The 26,722-nt window shown below is 49.2% G+C and overlaps 1 protein-coding gene across 10 annotated transcripts in view; it reads right to left on the bottom strand.

The window, feature by feature from the left end:
• MTSS1 (MTSS I-BAR domain containing 1) overlaps positions 1 to 26,722 on the bottom strand; it is a 160,650-nt gene that overhangs the window by 33,635 nt on the left and 100,293 nt on the right. For all 10 annotated transcript variants that reach the window (XM_046642618.1, XM_046642616.1, XM_046642617.1 and 7 more), the window contains 2 exons: positions 3,102 to 3,186; positions 813 to 904 (listed from right to left, as the gene is read on the bottom strand). In XM_046642618.1, the coding sequence (XP_046498574.1) occupies positions 813 to 904; positions 3,102 to 3,186 (177 nt within the window). The remainder of the gene's footprint in view (positions 1 to 812; positions 905 to 3,101; positions 3,187 to 26,722) is intronic.

The raw sequence follows: 26,722 nt of genomic DNA, 5'->3' as shown, positions 1-26,722 counted from the left end.
CTGGCATCTCCATCACCCAGACGTGGACATCTGAAATGACAGTCGCCTCTGACACCTCTCTCCTTTTCTGCCCTCACATTCAATTAATTACCAACTGGACCAGCTTCCTCGTAGCCATCCTGACGGTTCCCTCCCATCAGCCCTATGCCTATCAGCACTCTGATTTATATGCTCTTGGAATCACCTGTTAGCCAACTCTTTCTTTCCAGTTTCACCCCCTTAGATCTACCCCCATGCTTTCCCTCCCCAGCACTTACTGCAAGCTGTATGATCCTTGGAGCAATGTCTCCTGCCCCTTCCACACCGCCAGCCCCACCCCGGCCCCCACCCTTTGGCTCCAGGATGACAGACAGGGGTGGTGTCTGTCTGGAACACTGTCCCCAGAGCCTGGCACATGCGGTACTGAGACACATCAGTTGAAGGCGTATACAAAGAGAATGGCCAGTTCTGGGCAGGAGACCCGAGGTTGCTTATATCATTAAAGGTTTAAGTTTTCAAAATGCGCTGAAACGTCTTAAGGGTGACTCTGTGGCATTTAAGCCTGCCACTAAAATTCACTTTTAATTCAGCTGATTGCAGTTAACGCCACTGAGCAAGAAGGCTATCAGCTGCCAAGTGATGTTTCATGCCAAAAAACCAGCACTGAGTCCTGCAGTGGGCTCACTTCTGACTCCTTATCCTCCAACACCAAAGACTATAGGAGAAGCAGGGACAGAGTAGGGTCCTAGGGTGACACCAATAAACCTAGCAGAGGCAGCAGCAGGCAACACCCCATGTGATGCTATGACGCGTCAGGTGGCTTGCCCTTGTACCTTTTGCGTGGTCTTTATCCAGCTGGTTGGCCACTTTCTTCCATTCTTCCATCTGTTCTTGAAGTGGGTTTATCAGACAATCAATCAAAGCACTTGTACCAAAAGAGAAAGAAAAGGAGAAATTAAACAGATACCTTCTGTTGTCAAGACTTACATTTGGTTGTCAGAACTTACCTAAACCACGATTACCTAAAGCAAGACGAGGCAGTACAGTAAGCCCAAGTTCACAGACAAATCCCCCAATTTCGTAACAAGCTGATTCTCAGAACGCTTTCCAATGGCTGTGAAGAAGCTGTTGACATGACTGGTTGGCGTGACCTCTCCTCGCATTTCCCATTTAAATTCCCACACTCCTATCAACAAGCAAGGTTGCAGACGAGTGGGGTCACCCCTCGGCTGCACAAAAGCAGCACCTGGAGAGCTTTAAGAAGGTGAAGACACCCGGGCCTCATCCCATAGCTGATAGAAACTTCAAGGGTGGGGCCCCAGCATTACTATTTTTTTTAGAGGACCCACATGATTCTGATATGCATACAGGATTCTAAGTCCTGAACGCAGACTCATCGTGGACAGCCTAGAGAAAGAGACGCTGGACTGCCAGCTTCTGGATCAGACAGGTGAAGGACTCTGCAGGTACGTCCCTTCATTTTGTGTGGTCCCCCAAAGAGACCACACACAGACATGTGGAAAGGTGGCTCCCCACACAGAGGAATCATGCAGGCCATGGAACCCACGGTTTTTTGTGCAACGGAAGAAAAAGTGGCCCGTTCCCACATTATACAGATATTGCAGAATAGTTAGAAAATGCCCGAGAACTGCTTGAATTGCACTGGCAAGAACTACCAAGGAGGTGTCCTCAAACTGCTTTTTCATCTTCAAGTTCTTGGTAGAATTTCTCCCTTTTCTTATCGGGGTATATTTATGGTTCCCTCCCCTCGTGCACAGCCATCAACCCGACTCACTCCCTCACCTTCTCCAGGTCTCTGTTCAAACCTTTCTTCTGGCTACAGATGGTCTCTAACCACCCATGTCAGACAGCTGCCACCCATCCCCTATCCTGTGTATTTCTCACGTCATTTATCACCACCTGACATCACAGCAGGTTTATTCAGCAGGAAGTGGTCCTATTCCCTCTATACCCTTAAGACAGGGCCTGGCACATAGTCAGTGCTCAATAAGCAGTGGTTGTTGAATTGGTGTCTCTTCACCACTAAAATGGGGTGAGGTGGCACAGGCCTGGCCCAAGAATAAAACAAGATGAGGTATGTGAGAGGGGGCCCTGTGTGAGCTGGGGTGCACCCTCCAGGGGTGAGCTGGGGAGCACTCTCCAAGGATAAGGCTGGGGAGCACCCTCCAGGGGTGAGGAGGAGAGAAGCAAGCTAGATTGCATCACCTGCTACAGAAGGTGCTTTCTGCTGTGTGGACATTAATTTTCACGAGAACCTTCAGAGATTCTTATGCCCATTTTACAGGGGCTGAGACCTAAGCCCAAGATTACAGCTGGTGAGTGGCCAGCCCACGATTCAAATCCAGGCCTGGCTGCCTCCCAGACTAGACACTTCCCCCTGCGTTCTGCTGCCTCCCACGGTGGCCCTACCAAGAGGGTCAGAGTGGTTCCACTTTGGTGGCCACTTATGCAACTTGCAATTCTTAAAGCAGAACAGTGCGAGACTGCTGAATTAGGCTGATCTGCCTGCAAGAATGTCCATCCTCATTCCAACCCTGGAGACTCCATATCCCCGTGCCAATCCATCCATTCTGGATGCTGGAGAAACAGACAAGAGGCTGGCAGCGTGGAGGGCCTTGTGAGCTACCACTGTCCTCCACGGTGGGTCTGGAGGGAGCACACAGGTCCCAGGGAACAGGGCAGCAGGGTCCCCTCACTCTCCAGTACCGCAGCTCCTCTTCAAGAGGCTCCTGCGGGGGGCAGGGGAGGCCGAAGCAAGATGCACCACTCCTCATATTGACAGAGAAGAGGAGACACACAGGAGCACAGAGAAAACCCCCAAGAGGGTGCAGGCTCCATCAAGGCAGAGACCCAGGCCATCTGGATGTCCACTATATCCCCAGTGCGCAGACCAGTGCCCAGCATATAGCAGATACCCAGCAAATGCTAGTCCAGTGAGTGAGCACAGTGATGGGCTGTGAGGAGGGCTGGGTTGTGGGGATTTAAACGCTATGGGGAAACCAGTGCTGCTGAAGGCGGGTTGTGGTACATCTCACACAGCGCGGCTTCCTTAGCCCGAAATCCGCAAGGGCTCTGAGATGTGGGTGAAGGACGCTCCTCACCTCGAGAACTGCCGCAGCTTGGCTTCTATGCTCCTGTGTCTCATGCACATCCTGGTGAGGGCGGAGCCAATCTCCCTGGTACCACCTGAAAAAGCAAGAGAGGCAATGGTGAGGCCAGGCAATGGGTCGGAATCACTGAGATCTTTAAAAGAGAATGAAAGAGGGGCCAGCCCGGTGGCACTAGCAGTTAAGTGCACACATTCTGCTTCGGCGGCCCAGGGGTTCACCGGTTCGGATCCCAGGTGTGGACATGGCACTGCTTGGTAAAAGCTATGCTGTGGTAGGCATCCCACTTATAGAGTAGAGGAAGATGGGCATAGATGTTAGCTCAGGGCCAGTCTTCCTCAGCAAACAGAGGAGGATTGACAGCAGATGTTAGCTCAGGGCTAATCTTCCTCAGGGCAAAAAGAGAGAGAGAATGAAAGAGTCTACAAACAAGCCAGATTTCACCATGTTGTAAAAACTAAGCCACCACCTTCAGACTTCTCACCATGCACACACACACAAATACATATGTATAGTGAGGTATTTTTATATAAGCACCCAAACAAAAGTTACCTTTACTATATACAATACCCTCTAATATTTTCTGTTCTATCTGACTCTTTTAAATGCTGATTGTGACCTAGAAATTGATTTTACAACCCACTATTGGGTCATGACTTGTAGTCTGAAAAATATGTTCCAAGGAAGATGATCAAAATACTACCTGATATTTAGGGAAAAGCTGTAGTTTTGATTATTCTCCCCCCTACTTCTGGCAAAATAATCTTCTTAGCATTATTTAGAACAGCTAGTAAGGCCACCCCAGCTAACTGTTTCGAGACACGTACTGTAGCATACAAGTAATTCAGAGACTAGCAAGGCTAAAGCAAAACGAGAGTATTTTTCATGGGTTTGGGTGACACCAGTGAAAGAAGTCCCCAAGCTCAGCAAAGGTCGAAATAAGCTGCAACACAGTTGGATTTTCCCGAAATTCCTGTCATACTTTTCCCCTTGGGCACACCCTTTGCTAAGCTTATTTTTGAAGTTCGCTTCCTTCCTCCTCTTAGAAGCAATGCTGGAGTCAGCACTGCCTCCGGGTGGTGGGGGGAGCCAACTGTAACTACAGACAGTAATTCTGCACCAAGCACGGAGAAGCACAATTATAAATGTTCGTAAAGCACCGGGGCTCGTGAAATCAGGGTGGGAAGTGTCAAACGAAGCCCTATTTTGAACAGATAAGGCCATCAAGGGAAGCCGCAAGAACATATGGCAGGTTTAGCCCAGTCCAGTTAACAGGAAAAATCTCCTGCCTCATTAGTACTCGTGGTATTATTAAGGGCTGTATTTTCCCCTCCGCCTTTTCTTCTAGAAATGCCAATTTACTGTTTCAGTTCTTCCTATTTTCCATTTTATTCTGGAAAACAGATTAACAGAAACAAGAAAAAATGAGTCATAATAATGATAAATATTATATATCAATATTTCTATATTTTATTTTAGTCTGAAAAGAGAAGCCTGCTAGAGCAATTCCAAAATAGGGTTTCCCAACCTTAACCGTACTGACATATCAGCTGGATGACTCTTTGTTGGGGTGGCTGTCCTGTGCACTGTAGGATGTTTGGCAGCATCTCTGGGCTTTACCTAGAAGTCAGTAGCAGCCCCCCAATTTGCAACATCCAAAGACGTGCCCAGAGAGTACCAAGTGTTCGCTGGGGAGCCAAGCACCCCAGTTACGAAGCACCGCTGGAAAAGAACCTGAGCAGGAACCCAAAGTCACCTAGGCTGACTGATGAAATGGCTGGAAGTCTTTGGAAAACGTCACCCTTCAGCTGCTGGCACCTGCAGATCTCCTCTGCATGCTGTCTACCGCAACTCAGCCCTCCCTACCAGGGAGGACCAGGAGAGGGCGCTGTTTTCACACAAGCAGCTCCCCTCTGGGCGTCTTCTGCAGGGTCTCTCGAGCTTTTACGGCTTATAAGCAAAGACGGGGACCACTTTATCCTCAGGGAAACGTCTCCAATTTTTCCTTCATTTGATTAAAAGTCAATAACCTGGCCACAGTGGCAAGGAAACTGGCACACTCATTCGCTGCTGGTAGGAGTGTAAATTAGTACTTTTCTGGTGGAAAATTTGGCAGCACCAATCAAGAAAACCCTTAAAAACAAGCCCCCTCTCTTTGACCCAGCAACTCTCCTCCTAGAAATTTAACCAGAGGAAACAATGAAGGATGAGAGCAAATCCTTACCTATGAGAACAGTCGCTGAAATGCTTACAACAGTAAAAATTGGAAACAAAATCCTATTATAGGAAATAAACCATAAAGCACAGCCATGCAGTGGAACAGCACGAAGGCATCTGAAATGCTGGAGAGCGGTGTCCAAGATCACGGGAAGGTGAGTCATTTGTAGAGCGCTCAGGATGTGCTGGGCCCTGCATGAGCGCTTTGCACACATGAACTCATTTAACCCTCCCAACACCCCCAGTTGTGCTGGTACTATTATCATCCCCATTTCATAGACGGGAAAAGTGCCTTACATCATTTGTCCCAGGTCACACTGCTATTAAGTGGGATTCCAACCTGGGCGGAACCTCCAGAGTCTATGCATTGAACCACTCGGCATATGGCACTTACTGCAGACAAAGGGAGATGGGAAGGGGCAGAGCTGAGAGCCTAGAAGATTCTACCAAACCTTCTTATCTACACACAACTATGGGTATTAGGGCTTTACAGCCCAGCTCTCAAAGTTTGCTTCTTGAGCCTAGAACTGTCGAACCGCTTCCAGGGGACTGAGCTCCGACCCTCACTAAGCTACTACAGAGAGCTAAGTAAAGGCAAGTTGCTTCATTTTTAACCCACACCCCCGTTTCCTCAAGATAGCCTTCTACAATTGGGAAAAGTTCACCTCGAAGCTTGGTTCCCTCACTCCACTTCTCTGATCCATCATTTCTGTTACCTTTCCAGATATTTTCCATCGATTGCCCCTGGTCATTTATCATCCCCAGGAAAGCCCGAGGCTTTCCAGAAACAGCTGAATTATGGTCGGATAACAAGCAGTTCCTAAACTTGCTGCATGTGCTCCACGCAGCACAGGAAGCCCTGAGGAGGAAACAGAGAACTACAGAGAAAACTTCCAAACAGCAGAGTCTCTCTCCAACTGGCACGAGGGCAGGAGATAGGCAGATGACATCCTCCATGGACGCCGGGGCCCAGCCGTTAGAATTACCGCTGATCTCGGCAACATGGGGCACCCTAAAAATAGCTCGCTCTGTGGATATGCTTAACAATGTCTTATGCTCTTCATGACCTTTGCTAAAACTTAAAAAAATCAGCAGGTCTGAAAAAGCTTCAGAGGAAACTGGCTTTAGCTACAAAGACAGAGCAGCCATCTGGAAGAGCTCCGACTTGACAGTGAGAATATTTATGGAATCAAATGGCTGGTTGAGATACACTCAGCAGCTTGTGAGTGAGGACAAGATCTCACTTGTTTCTGTTAGCCCTGGACCCAGCACTGGTGCTGAATGAAGGAAGCAATGTTTCTCATTTGGAAGCCTATCATCAGGCTGGCTGTACCTGGAGGCGGGACCACGAACTGCGTTTGTCCTTTTTTTAATCCATAAATATTTGTGTATCTTCTAAAGAAGTTTACAATATCTACGACAGAAGATTCAAAATAAATACAAGGTTCTTATTACCTTAGAAAAGGTCTATACTGACTCAAGGTCAGCCTAGAGAAACAACGGTATACGCGTTTACTATTGCTCTATAATAAATTACGACAAACTTAGTGCCTTAAAGCAACACACATTTATCTTACGGCTCTGGAAGTCACAAGTCCAAAGTCAGCTTCACGGGGCTAAAATCGAGGTGTTGGGAAGGCTCCATTCTTTCTGGAGCCTCTTGGGGAGATCTGTTTTCTTGTCTTTTCCAGCTTTTAGAGGCCACCTGCATTCCTTGGCTTGTGGCCCCTCCCTCCATCTTCAAGCCAGCGGGGTAGCATCTTTTCTCTTCTCCGACCTCTGCTTCTGTCCTCCTATCTTCCTTCTCTGATCCTCCTTCCTTCTCCTTATAAGAACCCTTGCGAATGTATTGGACCCACCTTGACAATCCAAGGTAATCTCCCCATCTCAAGATCCTTAACTGAATCACATTTGCAAAATCCCTTTCGCCATGTACTACAGTAAGATATTCATAGGTTCCGGGGATGAGGACGTGGACATCTCTGAGGGGCATTATTCTGCCTACCAAAGATACGTGAGAGTTGCTAAACTGGAGAGTATAGCAGGGGACTGTGGTCGAGCATCCCTTCATCTCACATGGTGAGTCTGGGCCAATGATTTACTTCCAACCCCCTTGGCAGTGGCTGGTTTTGGGACGGGACAAAGATGGAGAGAAGGTTGCTGGAGAGGTCTCTAGGGAAAATTTCCCTGATCTTAGGATCAACCCCCCCCAGAGAGACCCCCAAGGGACATGAACAGGAAGCAGGCTGCCCAGGTGCTGCAGTCAGCCATCTTCATGGCCACGGGCACACCTGCCTTAGGACGAGTCCCGTCCTGCCGACAGAGGAGCCTGAGTCCCCAGGCCCCTCACTGTGCCGCCAAATTAACACACTGGGAGCCTGCTCTCCCTCTGGACCTGGGGCTCCTGTTCTGTAAGAGTATACATTTCCTTTTTTTCTTTTTTCCCCCTGAGGAAGATTAGCCCTGAGCTAACATCTGCCGCCAATCCTCCTCTTTTTGCTGAGGAAGACTGGCCCTGAGCTAACATCCATGGCCATCTTCCTCTATTTTATATGTGGGACGCCTGCCACAGCATGGCTTCACAAGCAGTGCGTAGGTCTGCACCCGGGATGTGAACTAGCAAACCCCAGGCTGCCGAAGCAGAACGTGCAAGCTTAACCACTGTGCAACCAGGCTGGCCCCTACATTTCCTTATTTTTAAAGCCACTTTATTTGGTTCTGTTTCTTGCCAGCGGAAACGAGGAGGAAGGGTAAATGGCGTCTCATGCTTCCTCCTAGAACCAGGAATCACTCCATTGCTAAAAGAAATGCAAGTCTGTCGATCGCTGCCGAGGGATGCAAATATACTTTATGGCAAAAATCTTAATTATTTTCAGTGTGGTACATGTAAGAACTTTCTCCCATAACAAGCAAAGGTTTTTATAAATAAAGCAGCAGAAAATCAGTCAGGGATCTAAACTGGATGCCCTGCAAAGGAGACAATCAGTGGAAAGAAAGAAGTATAAAGTCCAGAGGCTTGACCATCAGGCAGAATACCTTGTGTTTTGCATATGAAAACACTTACAAATTCCACAAACGTTTATTGAGTGTTACGTTAGTTTCCTAGGGCGGCCATAACAAACTACCCCAAATCAGTTGGCTTAAAACAACCAGAAGTTATTCTCTCAGGGTTCGGGAGGCTAGAAGTCTGAAACTGGCAGGGTCATGCTCCCCTGAATCCTGCAGGGGAGAGTTCTTCCTGCCCTCGTCCCAGTTTCCGGTGGTTACCAGCAATCCTTGGCTTGTGGCTGCCTCGCTCCAGTCTTGCCTCTGTCTTCCCCTGGCCTCCTCCCTGTGTGTGTTGTCTGTCTTCACATGACACACATGTGAAGGCATCCTCCTCGCTGCATGGGTCCATGTCCAACTTTCTCTCTTCTTATAAAGATACCAGTCATACTGGATTAGGGCCCCCCTAACGACCTCATCTTAACTTGATTACCTCTGCAAAGACCTTATGTCCAAACAAGGTCACATGCACAGGTTAGGAATTCAACCTATCTTTTGTGGGGACACAATGCACCGTGTACTAAATATCTGCTGGGCATCAAGGATTAAAGGGACTCCAGAGATGCTGAGGACAAGGGCCAGGCCCTTAAGAGGCCAGCAGACAGTGAAGGGAAGACCTACCAAAAGGTGGAGGGAACACAATCTTTGCAGCCACCTGTGAGGTAGGGATTATGGTCCACAATTTTATAGAGGGAAAAACTGGCGCTCAGGAGGGTTAAGGAACTTGCCCGAGGGCCACAGGGCTGGCAAGCGGTACAGCCACGATCCAAGCTCTGCTTTAACTGAGACCCAAGGCTCTTTCCACCATGACAAGCTGGACGCGTTCCCAACCGAACACAAGGAGGCACATTAAAGTCACAAACAGATACAAACTGTTTAATGCCTGCTTTGGGGAGGATGGGGGGAAATAAGGGGCAACAGAGACACTGTCGCCCCCCCGCCCCCCCCAAAAAAAGTCCAACATGTACACCCTTCGGACTGCCACTTGCCACGGTGGTTTTGCAGAGGGGTGGGACAGTGGCACTCATCAAGTGGCATTGTCCCATACCTCCATGCCACCTCATTTGCAGGCGGCTTCCATCTCTGCACACAGGGGGCGACGAATGGACAGGCTGCCGCGGGGGTCTCAGTGTGCAGGTGGCGAGCAAGGCTTGAAAAGCCATTCTGTCAGGCCCGGCTTCAGAGGCAGAAGGGGGAAGGGCCAGCAAGATTTAGGAAGTGCTTGGGTCGAAGCGCACGGCTACAATAAGTCACTGTGCGCCTCGGTGGCCCCTCGGAGGGCTCATATTGATGGAAGGCTGATTAGGAGTCAGACAGAACTGTTGGACAGGAGAAGGTGCTCTGAAACTTCGGCAGGAGAGGGGTTCCGAGGGACAGCACAGTCACCTGCTGCAGGGTCTCTCAACCTCAGCACTGCTGACATTTTGAACCAGATCCTTCTTTGCGGTGGGGGCTGTCCTGTGCACTGCAGGATGATCCACAGCACCCCAGCCTCTATTCTCTAGGTGCCAGTAGGACACCCCAAGTCATGACAACCAGAAATATCTCCAGACACTGCCAAATATTCCCCTGGGGGCAAAACTGCCCCTGTTGAGAATGACCAGACTAGTGGGACAGGTGTCCTTCTCCCATAAATGAGGGGTCACTCATTCTGGCACTGGGCACCAGGAAGCCACAACCCACATACTCAGTTGTAACAGCAGCAGCCTCACAAACACGCACCGCAGCAACTATGAAAAGCTATTAAGTTCGCTGCCTACCCCCAGCTTCATAAGCACAGAGGTAATAGGCAACTCCTGTTTGTGTAATGAAGAAAATATTCTACTGGCTATTAAAGAATCATTAATCTCCAAACACACAACCGACATTCCCCACAAAGTCAACAGGCGCTAAGTCCCTCCCCCACAGCCTGAGGGACACGTTCATTCAACCAGAGGCAGCTTATGTTCAAGTCCAAAATATTAGAAATATCCCAACAGCTATGCCAGGGAGCCGGAGAAGCCCTGGTTAGGCAGGATCCTGGGCACAGAAGACCCACCGTCCGTGAGGTTAGGAAGAGCTCCTCCGGGAGACCAACAAGAGCTCAGAGGAGGAAGGGGCGGCCAAGTAAGAGAGTGACTTCAAATCACTCAACAGCTTGTGTCCTCTATCTGGACACTGGCCAGCGATACACTGTCAACCGCAAAGTGTTTCTGAAGATCTGTGACAACAGACACTAAACAGATACCACGACAAACCTAATCCCACAGGCGCTCTCTCCTCGCTGCACTCAGATGCGTGAAATTGCTTACTGCACCCACTTGGCTATAAATTTAAAAGATCTAAGAGAGGTGGCTGTGGTGGTTCCCAGGCACAAAACTACCGAACAAACATACAAACCTATCGATATGACCACAGGTCCCCCCGTGACATATTTTGTCAGGAATCTTTTCCCAAAATATACCTGTTTCGTCCACACCAAATCGTGCCCATTGTGGTAAGCAATGCTCTCCCCTCCTCATTGACCCCCAAAAGAGTCCTGGGGGCTCCTTAGCAGTTGTATCCCATGCTCTCTCCTCTTTGACATGTATTTGGGGGATATGCAGACCCCAAGCAGCCTGCAAGCCACAGAGTTTCGGCAGCAGAGGATTCTCACCAAGCCTAACCTGAAGTCCTGGCACAGGCTCCTTGCCATCTCCCAAATTAGCTTGAGGATCAGGAGGAAAAGCAGCAGAGCTGAAGGGTTAAGAGCTCGGCTCTGGAGTCAGACAATGTGGATTCAAAGCCCACTTCCTCCATTCGCCAGCTGTGTGACCTTGGCAAGAACCAAACTAGCTTAGACTCAAATGTTGATGACTACACTTCAATAATGGGTATGCCCACTGGTGTTTCATGTCGCCTTTGAGGTACATCAAACCCAAAATGCATCATCTATGATTTTCAGTTTGGGCCTCTTGTGAAACAATCTGAACATCCTAGTTTTTAAATTGTTGTCCCCAGTCTTTTACAATGGTCTCATTCATACCTAATTTGATGGCAATACTACTTTTTTTGGGGGCGGGGGGAGGTGAGAAAGATTGGCCCTGAGCTAACAGCTGTTGCCAATCTTCCTCTTTTTGCTTGAGGAAGACTGTTGCTGGGCTACCACCTGCGCCAATCTTTCCCTATTTTGTATGTGGGTCACTGCCACAGTATGGCTTGATGAGCAATGTAGGTCTATGCCTGGGATCTGAACCTGCAAACCCTGGGCCACCCAAGCACAGTGTGTGAACTTACCCCCATGCCACCAGGCCAGCCGCAGCAATTTTTTTTTTAAAGCAATTTGCTTCTATCTTATCTTTCTAAACATTGTACTTATTTTTCAGAAATGACAAATCCTGATTTTCACACTCATATCCAAAGATTTACATACCTTATAACTAAATAACTTAATGACGGTCTGTACAACTGGCATATACAGGTTTGGAGCCACACAACTCACTTGGCAAAGCCCACAGCTCCGGTGGAAGAGGGTGGGCACGCAGAGAGAAGCCCACTATCTGGGAGCTTCGGGAGGCAGGGCTTGGAATATTTTGTAGAGAAAACAGGAAGCAGTGGTTACACCAACGGGCCAATTAAGTAGGGCTTTGATGTAGCAATGATCAACCAAGTCCTACAGGAAGGCAGAGGCCAGAGGAATTAACTCAGGCCCGGCTGGAGCCACTGTCCACACCGATGCGCTGGCCGCCATATAAGAGCCCTCACTTCTCCCACGTCTAATATCGCTCTTCTCCCAGGAGCTGGCTAAGGAGTACACAAAAGGCAAGTTAACAGTGCAGAGAGCAGCTTCTGGCAAAGCGGAAATTGTTTCTTCCCAAACATCTCAGAAGACCAAAGGCCAAGAAGCGGAGGCCCAGAGGGCGTGCCTAGGAAGGATCCGCTTGTACTTATTAACACTTATGCATCAACAAAGGGGTCACTTGATGGAACTCAGAGCTGTAGCACCGAGGGGTTCCTGGTCAACCCACTGCAGCGAGCCTGGAAATCTCGGTGCCCTGTGCCTTCAGAACAGGCAGGCAGCTGCCCCGGTTAACCAGCTTTTAAATGTGTCTCCAGCTCTCGATCTCTCTCTGCTTGTTTTTATACCACAGAGCTCAGGACAGTTGTGTCACTAGCCTCCTTCCAGCAAAGAATGGGAAGGAAAGCTCCTAGGGAATCCAGCACTCGGTATCACATCACAGGACCCTCGGGGTCGCTTCTGCAACGGCCCCGCAGCAGGTTGTAACAGCGTAGGTTCAACACGCAAGGAAAGAGTGTCTCTCTCCTCCCTCTCCAGATCCTGCTCCCCAAGAGCCCAGAAATGTCTTTTCACGTTGATGGCCGGTTGGAAGATCCCTCAGGCGTCGCGCGTCACAGAAGCTACCTCAGTGTGCATCAGCTGCTGCTCCGGCTGCCCGAGCCGGGCACGGCCAGGTCCACCATCTGCCGCCCTGGGGGATGCCCGGCGGCGGGCACTCACCATGGCTGGCACTGCTTCGTGCACATGCAAGCGTCACACTTGACCGGGGAGCCGCCACCTGACTTCTGCAATCTCACTGGCATGTTTCAGGATGCTTTTATTCCACAACGTTAAGCGATGGGACCCAGAGAATCAAAGCGCCTCAAAACGGCACGTGAATGTGAGCCTGAATTCTAAGAAGAAAGGAGGAAGTTGGATTCTTATGTCCAGGTAAAGCTCAACCCTGATGCCCTAGCTAACAGAGACCATGTTTTCCCCAAATATTCAGTCCAAGGAGCCAAGTCCAAAAGGCCATTAGATGGACAACTACAGCCAGACTAACAAAACAACGGGTCCGTGAGGACCGCCGGGTCACTCCAGACAAGGGGATTGGCCGGACCTCAGCTGGAGGTGGGCACACCTGGCTGAGGCTCTGCACAGCGACGTTCCAGATGACCTCCATGCTGGGTTAGATGACCGCCTCTCCCTTTAGCAGAAACGATCTTATGCTGGAGAAGAGACAGGACTGCATTGCTATGCTCAAGAAATACCGAGGAAATGCTACTGAGGGCTCATTACCATGCTGTGAACCGAGCAGACAGCCCCTGCCCTCACGGAATGAAACGTCTCATCTAAAATTGGAAGCGATGGAGTTTTTGGGTGATCTTAGAGCTAGAAGGCGCCTCAGGAAACTCATGAGGCAACAGACTGGTGATTCCTGGTTGCTCAGCAGCACGCTCCTGCCTTCAAGGAGCAGAGACGCCCTCTCACTCCTGCTATTTCTCTTGCTGGGGAAACGCACCCGTGTGCCTCGCCACATGTTTCCAAGGCAGCTGGTCCCTGACTGTCAGGGGCATCGCCATTTTCATCAAAGGTCAAAGCAGGTGCTCAGGATATTAAGAACAACAAATTAACAGACTATGTTTCTTCCAGCTTCATCAGCACTCTATTTTTATCCTCGGGCACAAGGGGTGGACAACCGGGAGAAGGTGGTATCATTGATGCCCTCCATTTGTTTAAGTACAGAGAGGGGAGGCAGGGGGGATGGGGTGGAGAGAGAGAGAAACGACCAGTTCCTGGTTTTCTGAGTTACCATACAGACCAGCTACATCAGCCACGTAACCTCATTCCATTCAACAGACACACTGGTCCCACTTAAATCACTGAACAGTGTCCCAACACCTTGTGTTAAGCCCTGAAAACGGTTTCAAAACTACCCAAACATTTTTGCATGTGCTATTTAGATCACCTAAATGTTCTGGTGACAAATACACAATTCGATTTCAAGGAAAGTAACCAATGAGAAACATGAGTAGTATCTTAAGCAATGGAAGGATCCGTCCCTTTGTCCTCATGGGGTTCCTTAGGCCAAAAGTGAAAAGAAAAGATTTTCAAAAAATAAACCGTTAAAGCTCCCCAAACAAAGGAAGAGTAACTTCCCTTCTGCCATCATGGCAATCCTAACCACCCGCTTCCGTCTTCAAGGAAGAGACAAACGTGGCGTTTCCTCTTCAAAAAACTGCATTATTCAGCTACTGTGTGTGGCTGAGACGTAACGGACAATCCAGCTGGTGTTGACGGGGCAGCTAATACTGCGCACTCAGCAAATGCGGGAGAGGGTCAGCCTCACATTTTGGGAAGACACCCTCGTGCCCACACGCGGGGTGGAAGACAGTGCAAACTGTTAGCAGCTGACAATCTTTCAGCCAATCTGACACTTCCCAGCCTCTCCCACTTCACGACTTTTCAAAAAGCAGAGGAAACAAAACCACACACAGCCCCACCACCATCTGGCGGCTTCAGACCAGCAAGCACGAGATTCTGGCATGCACGGTACTGGCAGCCACAAAGACCAATATTCCTCTTCCTTTGTTGCTGTTTTAAAAAGCTAAGCGAGAATGGTAATATGGAAACACAAAAACACGGACACGCTCACACTCCGGGAAAACCACAGGAGCAGCGGACGCATTCCGAAGCGGCTCCTTCCTGCCCTCCCTTCCTGATGGAGTGGGACCTGGTTGAAAAAGCACAAGCAGGGGTGTCACCTAGACATGCCACTGGCTCCTGACATCTGCCACCGTGAACTCCCACCGCCAGGGTCTGCCTCTGCCACACGGGCGCAGAAAGACGTTCCTGTTAGAGCCAGGCTTGAGCGACTCGAGGACGCCAACTGGTGCCAGCAAAGCAGATGTGGGCTGATGTGCAAAACCACATGTCATCTTCTTAGCTTGTGAAACTGAACTGTCGGGCAGATAAGATGCTCATAGTCGCTGATCTGGGCATTATCTCCCAGGCAGCCTCCGGGGAAGGTCAGATAATTTAGAAGGTGGCCTGATGAACACGGAAGCAGGAGAGGGCAGGTAGTGTTTTAGGGATCAGTAAGAGCCTGAGGCACCCCTCTCCCCCAACGGGATGACACCCCAGAGAGCAAGCCCTAGATGGTGCCTCTTTAGCTGCCCTCTGGCTCTGCTACTGCTGGTGACCGGACCTCCTGTGACAAACAGTTTATCCTTAAAACCTCTAGTATCTAGAATCAGGTTACCCTCAAGTGTTGCTGGCCCGGGATCTACTACATTCCTTTAAGGAGCTTCTGTACATCCTTGAACTATGCCAGAACGTGTGGACTTTATCATCTCTCAGGAAGCAATCTTGCTGTTTTCCAAATTATTAAGAATAGCTACCATTTACTAAGTGCCTGCATGCACACTGTATTCAATTTTTAAAATCTCATTACACTCCTCATATAAGTATCATTATGAGAGATTATTATCCTCATTTTACAGATGAGGACAAGGGGGCTCAGAGAAGTTAAGTAACTTGCCCAAGGTCACACAGTAGAATTTAGAATTGGCATCTGCAGCTGAGTCCATAATTAGGACTTTTAATCATTCTTGAGGACATCTCACTGTCGCCAACATGTACCAAAATATTTGGTGGGTGAGAAGTTAGGTTTTCGTGCCCCACCCCCATCCTAGAATTGAAGGAAAATAAAAACCCTTCCACCCAAACATCTGTTTTATCAGCCAGACTCAAACCACACTGTCGCCACCTCCTTGCTGGACTGTGTACGGACCGGCCGCCTGCATGCAAGGCCCTGGGACCAGGGTGGACACGGACTGTCTAGGCATGCTTCCTTTGGCACAGGGTGCTGTTTTTTCACGCAGAGGACCCTTCCCTACTTGCGAGGAGAATCTTTCCCCAAATCACCCTTTCAGCTACTGTCTCATCATCCCAGAAGGGGCCACTGCACTACAGCTCCCCAGGAATGGTCATCTCTGCTTAGCTGAACTCTTCACAGACAAAGGCAAGGATGGCAAATGGCTTTTATCTCTTGCGCTAATCCTCATGGTAATGAATACCTGGAGCATTGTGTTGAGAAGAATTCCGAGGCTGGATCTGGACTCGATGGAAAATAGAGTGCCTAGTGCAGCTAGTAATGTCTGCCACGAATGCAGAAGCAGTGGAGGGATACATGCCCTGTATCTGCTACCTTGGCCCTAAGGTCTTAAAAGGTAACTAGACCAGCAACTTCCCAAACTTTAATGTGCATAAGGATCACCAGCGGATTATTCTAAAATGCAGATTCTGATTCAGGAGGTCTGGAATGGGCCTGAGACTCTGCATTTCTAACCACCTCCTGGATGATGCTGACTTCCTGCTAGACAGCCAACCATGCTTTGAGTCGAAGGGACTAGCATATTCCATCAGCCAAGAAACTCTTCCCCAGTTCCCAGAGAACTCTATCACCACAGAGACCCTGCCAGATGAAACCCAGGTGGACCAAATGTGTTAGACTTGGAGGAGGAACATGGGGATGCGACTGTTCACCATGTCACACCCCCACAGGACACTGGGGTCTGCTGCAGGGACAAGTCCTGCGGGTGAAGCTTCCCCACCCATTGCCAGGTAGCCTCCTGCCAACAACTCACACTACAACCCTGGGTCTAGAGAAAAGAGAAAGCTTGGGAGCATCAGACAACGTCTGACAGCAAAGTGGCTCGATGGGAGCTGAGGCGGGTCACAAAGAGGCCCTTGGTTCCCACCAGCCTCTGTCTCTCCCTACACCTGGCATGTTAAGCACCTTCTGAGTGACTGGGTATAACAAGGTGGGCATGGAGCAGGCTCTCTCTTCTGCCTGTGGGTTAGCAGCTCAGAGGCCTCCAGCACTTGCACTTAAGGATGGGATGATGGACGGAGGGAGGGAAGGAGAGTATGAGGGAACCAGATGGCCGCTAGCTCATCTCCCCCTTCCCATGCACACACACGCGTTGCCACACTTGTAATGATACTCCTGGGCTCACTACTTCTTGGGCCTCTGCTGGGTCCTCCACTGAGGGTGACTTCCTTGTGGACAGCAACAGTGTCCAAGCCAATCCTGATTCCCAGCATCTGCAAGATGCGTGACCCAGAAAAAAGGCTCAATAGATATTTGCAGATATAGCAAAGCAAAACAGAAAAAAAAAATATTTTAATCGGACAATATCCTGTTCTGAAGAGCAAGATATTCCTAACGTTTTGGCAGCTGAGCTAAATCTGAGCTCCCAGGAGAGGGCGATGAGAGGTGCTTTATCAGGGTTAGACTCACCCACGGATCCACTCTGCCCCGTGGTGTGAAAACAAAAGGGACAGGAGGTCTGAACCCTAAAGCTGTGAGCTCTCGGAGGCCTGGCCGGTTTGAGGTTCAAGGTTATCTAGGGAAAAAGTATATCTAAATGCTAATCTAATAATGAACATTTAGATCAATGCTTGGCTATTCTGCCAGCCTTTCAAGTAAAATTATTTGAGCACCTACTATGCGCAAGGCATTACGTAACAATAGGAGGGTGACTTTTCTTCCATGTAAGAACACGCACAAAAGAAAAAAAAAATGAAAGTAAAACAAAGAACAAAGTCTTTCTATTTTAGGATATGCGGCTGATGTGGACCTCAAAAGTCCCCATGAGGATGGAAGAGGGCCCATTAAAATGTGCACAATATTCAGAACATATTCTTTTAGAAGATAATTACTAACAATCTGAGGAAGCTTCAGATCCCCTTGTACGCTATTAGCAAAGCCTTTGCAGGAGCAGCTCTGTTGCCATGACAACAATCACTTGGCTGAGTACAAAGAAGGATGAGGGACCTACCAAATGATGCTCAGCAGTAAGCCCTGAGATTTCTTAAGGCCACTTTCTAAAGCACCTTCAGCATCTAGGAGTTACAGAGTCTACCAGCTGAATGAGACCCAGGGTAACCTAGTTTTAGCATGTCACCAGAATTTCTTATTTCTCATCCCTGCCAAACTGCCATCCAGACTCAGCTGAAACATCTCCAGGGCCAGGGAACTTACTCTGCTCCGTGCTCGGAGGAAGAGGGCAGGCAGCTTTCCTCTGTAATCCTTGGAGGAAAATGAGCATAGGTTCAGGAAGAGTGGGAGTCCCTTCCAAGCTGAGGTTTGGGTCAAGCATCCTGGCCTCTCTGGCAGCACCTGCCATTAGCTCAAGGAGCCCGAACAAAACAAAAACAGCCATGAAAGGGAGCTTCTCCCGGGTCTCAAAGAGCTGATTTCTAATTCTAGCCATTAAATGCCACCTGCAAATTCATGATTGTCACAGTTCCACTGTTACCCTAAACAGAACCAGCACCAAGGACCCTGCTGGTATGCAATGAGCCCCCTGGGAGGCTGCATATGGCAAAACATAACCACACACCTTGTGTCCACATGCAGTATAAACATGGCACATGTGTGTTTACACATACACACAAACCCATGAGAGAAACTCACCAAGATGAGCCTCTTCAGTTACCTCCGTGGAGGTAACCTTCACCATTGCAGCTGCTCCCAGGACCCTAGTCTTCAAACGTCTTTTGAGACAAATGCACGTGGATTCTTAGGTAACTCCCAGGGGAAGATATCTGTGTACACCAGGACTGGAGAAGGGCACAGCGGTGAGCTGGGGGAGCGGGGCGGGGCAGGAGGGGTTTGCTGGGTAAGTAATTTGCATTATAAAAGTGGGTGCAAGCCTTGCTGAAGGGGAACCCCATGCCTCACCCACGCGTACTGCTGTGGAGGAATGGCACAGCCTGCAGAGGAACCTTCCAGATCCAGGTGACCCTGACAGGCAACCTCCAACTGTCTCCTGACACCATCCCGTCATGGTGAGGTTCCAAGACAACAGGTGCCTGGATCTTCTCCTGGGTGCCACGTCCCTCCTGTCCACGATGGAATGACCCAGAACTCTTGGTTTCCTTCAATTCACCATGCCCTGCAGCTTACTACCTCCCAGATGGCCTTTGGACACCAGATGCATCTTTCAATCGTCACTCTGGGCCTATGCAGCCCTACCTGGGACCACCATCCTGAAGCAAGCTCAAGAGGAGAAAGATGTCTCATTTCATATGGGAAAGACTCAGAAAAATTTAAAGGAAATAATCTGTTTTTAAGACTCCAGTTTATTTAGTGGCTTATCAGTAACTTCTACCATCTCAAAAGAAGAATTTGAAAAGATGAAAAGGATCTGCATGACATACAATGCTTCCTTGATATCAGACACCCAGCGGGCTTATTTTCACGGAAACACCAATGAGCAGGTGCCTCCCCAAAACGCAGCCCCCAGGTTTGCCACCAGTGTTCGCAATCAGGAACCCAGCACTCCTTCTGGGAAGGACCCAGAAAACCATCTTAACAGCAGCTACTCAGCAAACTTACTGAAGTTTGAGGCAGGAATTAGGTCCAGCAAGAATCTGTGTCGATTTGGTGAGCATCCTACAGAGGTGACATTGTACCACCTCAAACCAGGGGTGACAACTGGGGGAAGACAGAAGCACAGAGAGCAGCTCCTAACCAGAAGGCGGAGGACGAAGGGTGGAGAGGGGCTGGCAGGCGTAGGCACGTTCCCATCACAGAAAAAGAAGACGCCCTCCCCCACTGTGGGACAGTTAGCTGTGGTTCCAGATGACTACATGTGGCCACAGGAAATGACACAGGCAAGTGGCCATCAGGAGAGAATGACTCTGCATCCAGAGAGCTAAAAAGACAAGCTTAGAGCGGTTGAGATGCGGGTTTATTTTAGGAGACAATTACCCAGTGATTACAGAGCTGAAACTGACCTTTCACTAGAAATCTTGGCATCAGGGATCTCGTCCCAAGCAGGACAACAGGGCAAGCAATGACATTTGAATGACTTCATGTTTAAAGAGTGCCTATCTGTGCATCTGTGTGTGAGAGAGAGAGAGAGAGAGACAGAAAGGCAGGCAGGCAGGCAGACAGACAAATACGAGTGAACCCAAGGGCAAGGACAGGTCACCAGGGGATACCAGGCCACTAGATTAACAGGGATTGTATTCAGTCCACAAACAAGCATTGAAAAGCAGATCAATAACTTACGAAAAGTGAGACTAAGTAAACCCAATTTCCTTATTTTTTAAGTTCAAAAGAGTGAGACCCATCGAGCCGAGTAAGTAAACCCATAACAGCCACCACCCAGCCGTGAACGTCCCGCCAGACAAGGAGACAAATCCCGCAGGCCAGCTATCCCTCCTATTCTGTTCCTCAGAAAGCAGGGCTTCGGACTACATGAAAAGGGAGCCCCGGGGGCGTTTCTCCAGCCCTGGAGAGACAGCCTGTTCTTCAACTTGAGGTACAGTAACAGGCCCAGCTGGTTATGCACCTAACCCAGGCCCCCGGTGACACCAGCTCAGTGAGCTCGGGGTGACCCAGCTGAGCAGCAGGGTCCTCCAGAGGCTCAGAGTTTGGTTCTGGAGTTGGACATCCCTAGTCACTGGTCCAGCTCCCCCTCCAACCAATAGTACAACCTTGGGCAGTCTCCAATCTGAACCTCAGCTTCCTCACCCACAGTACCTCCTCCAGAGAGCCATCGAGGACTGAGTGTGAGAATCCAAGAAGCATGCTGAGCACCAGGCCCTGTGCACACAGAGGAAGTACTCAGTACTTGCTATGATCATGCCCTAAACATTCAAATCCACAGCCGTCTGATTCTAGACCGCTTCACTGCCTTTGTGTGCACAGCTTCACACAACAAAACTCTCAACTAAATCTGGTTTGGGATTTACATCCACCTCATTCCCAAACGCATTTGAGTTTTCTGTTTAATACCTCAACTGCAGCAGAAATGTATGTAGATCGATTAGGAAGAAGGGGTCGCTGCCTTCAAAGACAGCCACAGAAAGGCCCTTCAAGCCTGCTGTGTACAGCTGCACAGGCTGTGTACTGCACAACTCCAGGGGCCATCATTCCTATATTCCTCCAATGAGTGTGGGCATACTCAAGTCTGGTTTCTACTCCCGTCAAATCCAGAAGGAGATTTCAGTGGAATCTGAGCCATGGCACTGCCAGCTCTGCTGCCCCCCTGCCCCTCCACTTCTTTCCTTTCGTTTCATCTGTTGGCAAACTTTAAAACAGACTAATTCACTCTCAGTGAAGGGACAACTCCCCCCCCAGACAGCTGGAGGAGAGAACAGCGTGATCATCCGCTACTGAGCCCTTGTTTAAATGGAGGCCAGTCGCTAACACCGATGACCCACCAAGTTTATTTTAAAAAGCATCCATTAAATCCTCAGGTGGTTTTACTCAACTGAGAACGAGGTTGCGACACCATTTCCCTCTCCCTTCTGGGTAGACAGGTAGATTTCTTCTCCCGGTGTGGAGAGGACCACTCACTCGTGTCCTCATTACGGGGATGGAAAATCGTCTCTGATTTCCAAAGCCGTGGCAGAGTCACCAGTTCCCCAGGAGGCGCATGTTCCAGCAGACTGCTTACACTTCAGCTGTTTTAGAAATGGACATAGGTCCCCCCTGCCCCACCAAAGAAACAATGACAGGAAAGGTAGTTAAGTTCTCAGGCTAGCCCACAAACTTAACCCGGCTCTATACCTAAACCAGATACTACTGAGCTTGACCACATCCTATCGTGGTGTTTCTACAGGAAAAAAGGACTCAATTCCAACTTGGGACACGGATGTTAGTGGCAAAGAGAAAACGGCAGAAGGAGAAGAGAAGAGCTCCTGCATTTGAAAGGACCACATTCTTCACGTGTTTAATAAATATCCCACACCTCCCATGCACAGATGCTAGGATTTGCCAATAAGATAGTCCTTGCTCTAAAAAAAGCTCACAGGCTCATAAAACAAAACGACAGGTAAACAGGAATAGACCATACAACGTGATGAGGTTCCAGATGTGGGGAAGTCAAGAAGAGCTGGTCTAAGCTGAGATGGAAGGGGACCAGCCAGGCAAAGACAGTGTAGTGGAGGGTCCAGAAGGTGGGGAAGATACAGCACTCCAGACGGAGAGAGGAGCGGGTGCAAAGGCCTGGCGCTAGAGGGAACACAGCGTGTCTGGGGGCCTCGAACGAGTCCAAGGCGGCTAGAGCATTATGGACATGCGGGTGGCAGTCAGAGGAGGAGGCTGGAGAGACAGGCAGGAAGAAGCCAGGCCTGGAAATGGCCTCAGCAACGAGGTCAAGCTTGGTGGGGAGGCGGAACTTCACTCGGAGGCAAACAGGGAACCATGGAAAGGTTTAAAAGAGGGGGTGTGGCCAAGAGGCAGAATGAATGCATACACAAAATGTGGTCCGTCCACACAGTGGCATGTAATTCAGCCTTAAAAAGGAAGGACGCTCTGTCACATGCTACAACACGGATGAACCCCGAGGACATTACATCCAGTGAAATAAGCCAGACACAAAAAGACAAATACCGTATGATTCCACTTATGTGAGGTATCTAACATAGTCAAACTCACAGAGGACAAAGTAAAATGGTGGTTTATCAGGGACTGGGGGGAGGGAGAAATGGAGAAGTGTTGTACAATGGGAACCGAGTTCCAGGTTTGCAAAACAAAAGAGTTCTGGAGATCTGTTGCACAACAATGTAAATATACTTAGCACTACTCAACTGTATACTTTAAAAGGTTAAGATAGTCATAAATAAGTTAATTAAAAAGTAGGAGGTGAGTGGCAGAGGTCCCGGATGTAATGGCCAGTCCCTGGCTATGGGTTTTCCTTTTTTCAAAAAAAATATAACAGTCACTCAAATCTGTCGTCAGCTCTTTCACAGCTGGGGCGGTTTCTCGTGGGATGGGAGTACAGCGGCTTTGGCAGGTGGAAGACGTGGAAGACGAGCCAATGAAATGCTCCTACAGAAATGCCTGCTTTCCTGCCTGCCTGCAACATCTGAAATGCCTCAATCCAGGGTTGTTTCAGATGTAAATGCACCACGATTCCTCTGTGGGTAGTTAGTAATTCACCTGGCCTTTCGCCTGTGGCTCCTGAAGGAAAACCCAGTCCTTGGCCAGCGTCTCTGAACAGACTGATTCAAGGGCACAGGCACCAGAGTCAGACCTGGGTTTGAATCCCAGCTCCCTAGTCCCTCCCTGTGTGAGCTGGTCAAAGGCCTCACCTTCCTAAGCCTCAGCATCAGCATCTCTAAAATGGGGGATGGCAGACAGTACCAGGCTGTTGAGAGGATGCAGAGAGAGAGCACCTGTGAACCACAGGACTGAGCACACAGGAAGCAGGAAGCACCCACATGGTGGTTGTTACCTGTCGAGCCCTTAACACTGTACCCTGTGGAAGTAACAAACATTTTTAACAGGAACGTCCATTCAAAACTATTCAGCCGAATGGCACCGGTGACTCCCAGGCCAGAGCGAAGCCCTAGTAAATGTGCTCAACATACACAACGCTTGTATTTGGTTCATTCGAATCATAACATATCTTAAAGGCAGAGGAAGTGGCCCAAGGGACCTTAGGAAAAACGGGCAATAGCATTTGGATCAGCTCAAGGGCACCTAACGCCCTCAGTCACTCCCGGGCAGCACAAATACACGCCCACGGGATCTCTACAACGGAACCTTATCGAATCTTCTTGGAAGGAAATCCTGACACGTGCCACAATGCAGATGAACCATGACATTATGCTAAGTGAAATATGTCAGTCACAAAAAAGACAAACACCATACGATTCTACTCATAAGAGGCATCCAGAATAGTCCAAATTACAGAAACAGGAAGTAGAATGGTGATTGCCAGGAGGTGAGGGAAGAGGAAAATGGGGAGCTGTTGCCTAATGGGTATAGTTTCCGTTTTGCAGGAGGAGAAGGTTCTGGAGATTGGTTACGCAACCATGTAAATACTCTGAATACTACTGAACTGCACACTTTGAAATGGTTAAGATGGCCAATTTTATATTATGCGTATTTTATCACAATTAAAAATTTAAAAAAATTAAAGGATCACCATGATCTCATCTCAGCTTCGATTTCTGCTCTGCAAATGGTTTTGGAGAAGAAACTAATGCAAGAACAAGAACGGGATTCCTTCCCCGCCGAGACAAGCCTGGCCGCCCTAGAGGGAGTCATTTAGAATCAGAAGATCTGGTCAGCTTCCTAGATGCTGTGGCAGATCAGACCCCAGGGTCCTCCTGTCCCTCCTCAGCATCACTTACCCCTTTGCCACGATCAGAGGTGACAACACCACAGGGCCTCAGGGCTCTGGGCCCCATCTGCCTCTGATGGAACCAGGAGAGCAATTTCACGTTTCCAAATTCAGGACACAGATAAACCAGACCAAATACAGACAGTCCCCACGACCACGTGGAAACTCTGCATGACGTCATAAGGCTCTATACTCTCCCAGGCTGGAGTACACAACAGATAAGATATCACTGCGATGAAGTGCAGAACAGAGTCTGGGGCGACTGAGAAGCTGAGGGAGCTAAGAAGGATGGCTCGATGGCCCGGGCTCTGTGTTATGTTTGTCCTGCAGCAAATGTGCTTCTTTCAGGCAGTAAAAACACCCCATCGGTGGCGTTGCTTTGTCGTGTGAGCGGGGCCCAGCAACACGCCCCAGTATATCCTGACATCCTGCCCGTAACCCCCAAATAGCAGCCCAGGGAACAGGAGACATGACAACAAGTAAGACCCGCCCTGCTGTCAGCGTCCGTGGTCTCAGGAGAGTTAGATGCCCAAGCACTTGAGCACTCTGCATGTCACAGGTATTAGGACAGAGCAGGGCACACGAGAGGAGGGAGGAAGGACAGCATCCTGTGAGCCCCCTAATCCTTTAACAAACTCCTTTTCTGAGTCGGAAGTGATTGCTGCTGCCACCCGCAGCCCCCTGACGGATAGCATCTGGGAGAGAGAGAATTAAGCCCTTTCTCAGTTCACCCCTCAAGCAACGAGGCACTTAGCTGGTAAAATCTTGATTGCCTTTTCATTCCAAATGTTGAGCTCCTTTAAAACAAGAGGGATTGATTAAGAAACCAGCAGATTAACTAGCAGAGAGCCACACCTAAGGTGGAGCATTTCACCTGCCCTCCAGCCTGCAACAAATTCTGATGTTTCCCAGTCGGGATTATGTGAGTAGGAACCCACAGCTGGAAATGCTCTCTGTTCAGAGAGGGAGGGAGGGAGGAGAGAGGAGGGGACACAGCACACACAGTGGGTCAGGCTTAAAGTCCGTACCTAATGTTCTTCCCAGGATGCATTCCCGGAACACTGGTGGCAAGAAGATGCTTTCCAGGCACAATGGGCACCCAGTGAGGACTTCCCTGCAGTAAGAGGTGGCAGTGTGGACACCAGGCAGTCCAGGTCATCAGGAAACCAGCAGCTGCCTCCACGAGAGGGGGCCCACGCCTCTCTCTTCCATTTTCAGGAGAACAAGGACCCACCAAAGGGCCAGGGGGGCTCACAGAGAGCTCCCATTTGGGTCGGGAGCAGACTTTTAGGCCCCCAAGGCTATTAGCTCCTTTAACCCATTTACCATAATTTTCCCGGCCAATCAATCATAAAAGACCTAAAATTCAGTTCTTCCACTTCTTATGAATAGGAGAACCAGGGAGCTGGGAGGGTCCTTGAAAAATCATCTAGTACTCGTAAGGGATCTCACTCAAAGCAGAGATTCACAAAAGAACAATTTCTTAAGCAGGAAAATCCTATTTTGATTTGAGATGTTTCACAGAGAAAAGGTCTAGCTCTGGCCAGAGGGGGTGGGGGAGTGCAGGGGTTCTTCACAGAATGTTCTCCACCCCAAGTCCCTGGGCACCACCCAGGAGCTCACCCACCTGACAATGTCACTCAAAATTAGAGTGTACCCCCGGGCTGGCCCGGGGGCGCAGCAATTAAGTTCACACATTCTGCTTCAGCGGCCCAGGGTTCCCCAGTTGGGATCCCTGGTGCGGACATGGCACTGCTTGGCAAGCCATGCTTGTGGCAGGCATCCCACATAGAAAGTAGAGGAAGATAGGCATGGATGTTAGCTCAGGGCCAGTCTTCCTCAGCAAAAAGAGGAGGATTGGCAGCAGATGTTAGCTCAGGGCTAATCTTCCTCAAAAAAGAAAAGAAAAAGAAGATAAAAAAAAATTAGAGTGTACCCAAATTTTAGGCAACCCAGAGAGCCAAAAAAGTCAGTTGGCAAAATTTACCACCACATTTTACACTCCTCATTCAGGACAGCAACTGTGTGCTGGGTAATGTATATACTTTAACTCTAATATTCATGACAGCTCTAAACGGTGGGCATTAGTATTTCCATTGTGGATGAAGAAAACAAGGCACAGAGACTGCAGTAATTCCAAGAGGTGGCCTGGTACTTTAGCCCTCATCCCGCTCCAACTCCACTTTTGGAAAGGGGATTCTCTACATGGGCTATGCATGTTTTCTCAGTCTTATGTAAAGTATTATGTAAAAGTACTCCTTCCAGACTATTACCTAAATACTTCTTATAACAATATTCTCTAGCTGCCGGTGAACAGAGAGGGTAAGTAACCTACCATAGGTCACACAGCTACCATGCAAGGGAGCTGCGCTTTGGACGAGGTTGTGTGCCTCCAAAGCCCATGCTCATTGCACCAGACCTCACTGCTTCTCTAACCTAAATCCCTCAGGCTGCAGCCTAGG

The sequence above is a fragment of the Equus quagga genome, chromosome 16, assembly GCF_021613505.1.
Source record: "Equus quagga isolate Etosha38 chromosome 16, UCLA_HA_Equagga_1.0, whole genome shotgun sequence".
Lineage (NCBI taxonomy): Eukaryota > Metazoa > Chordata > Mammalia > Perissodactyla > Equidae > Equus > Equus quagga.
The sequence above is the reverse complement of the archived record's forward strand: the minus strand, read 5'-3'. Positions and strand labels throughout refer to the sequence as shown.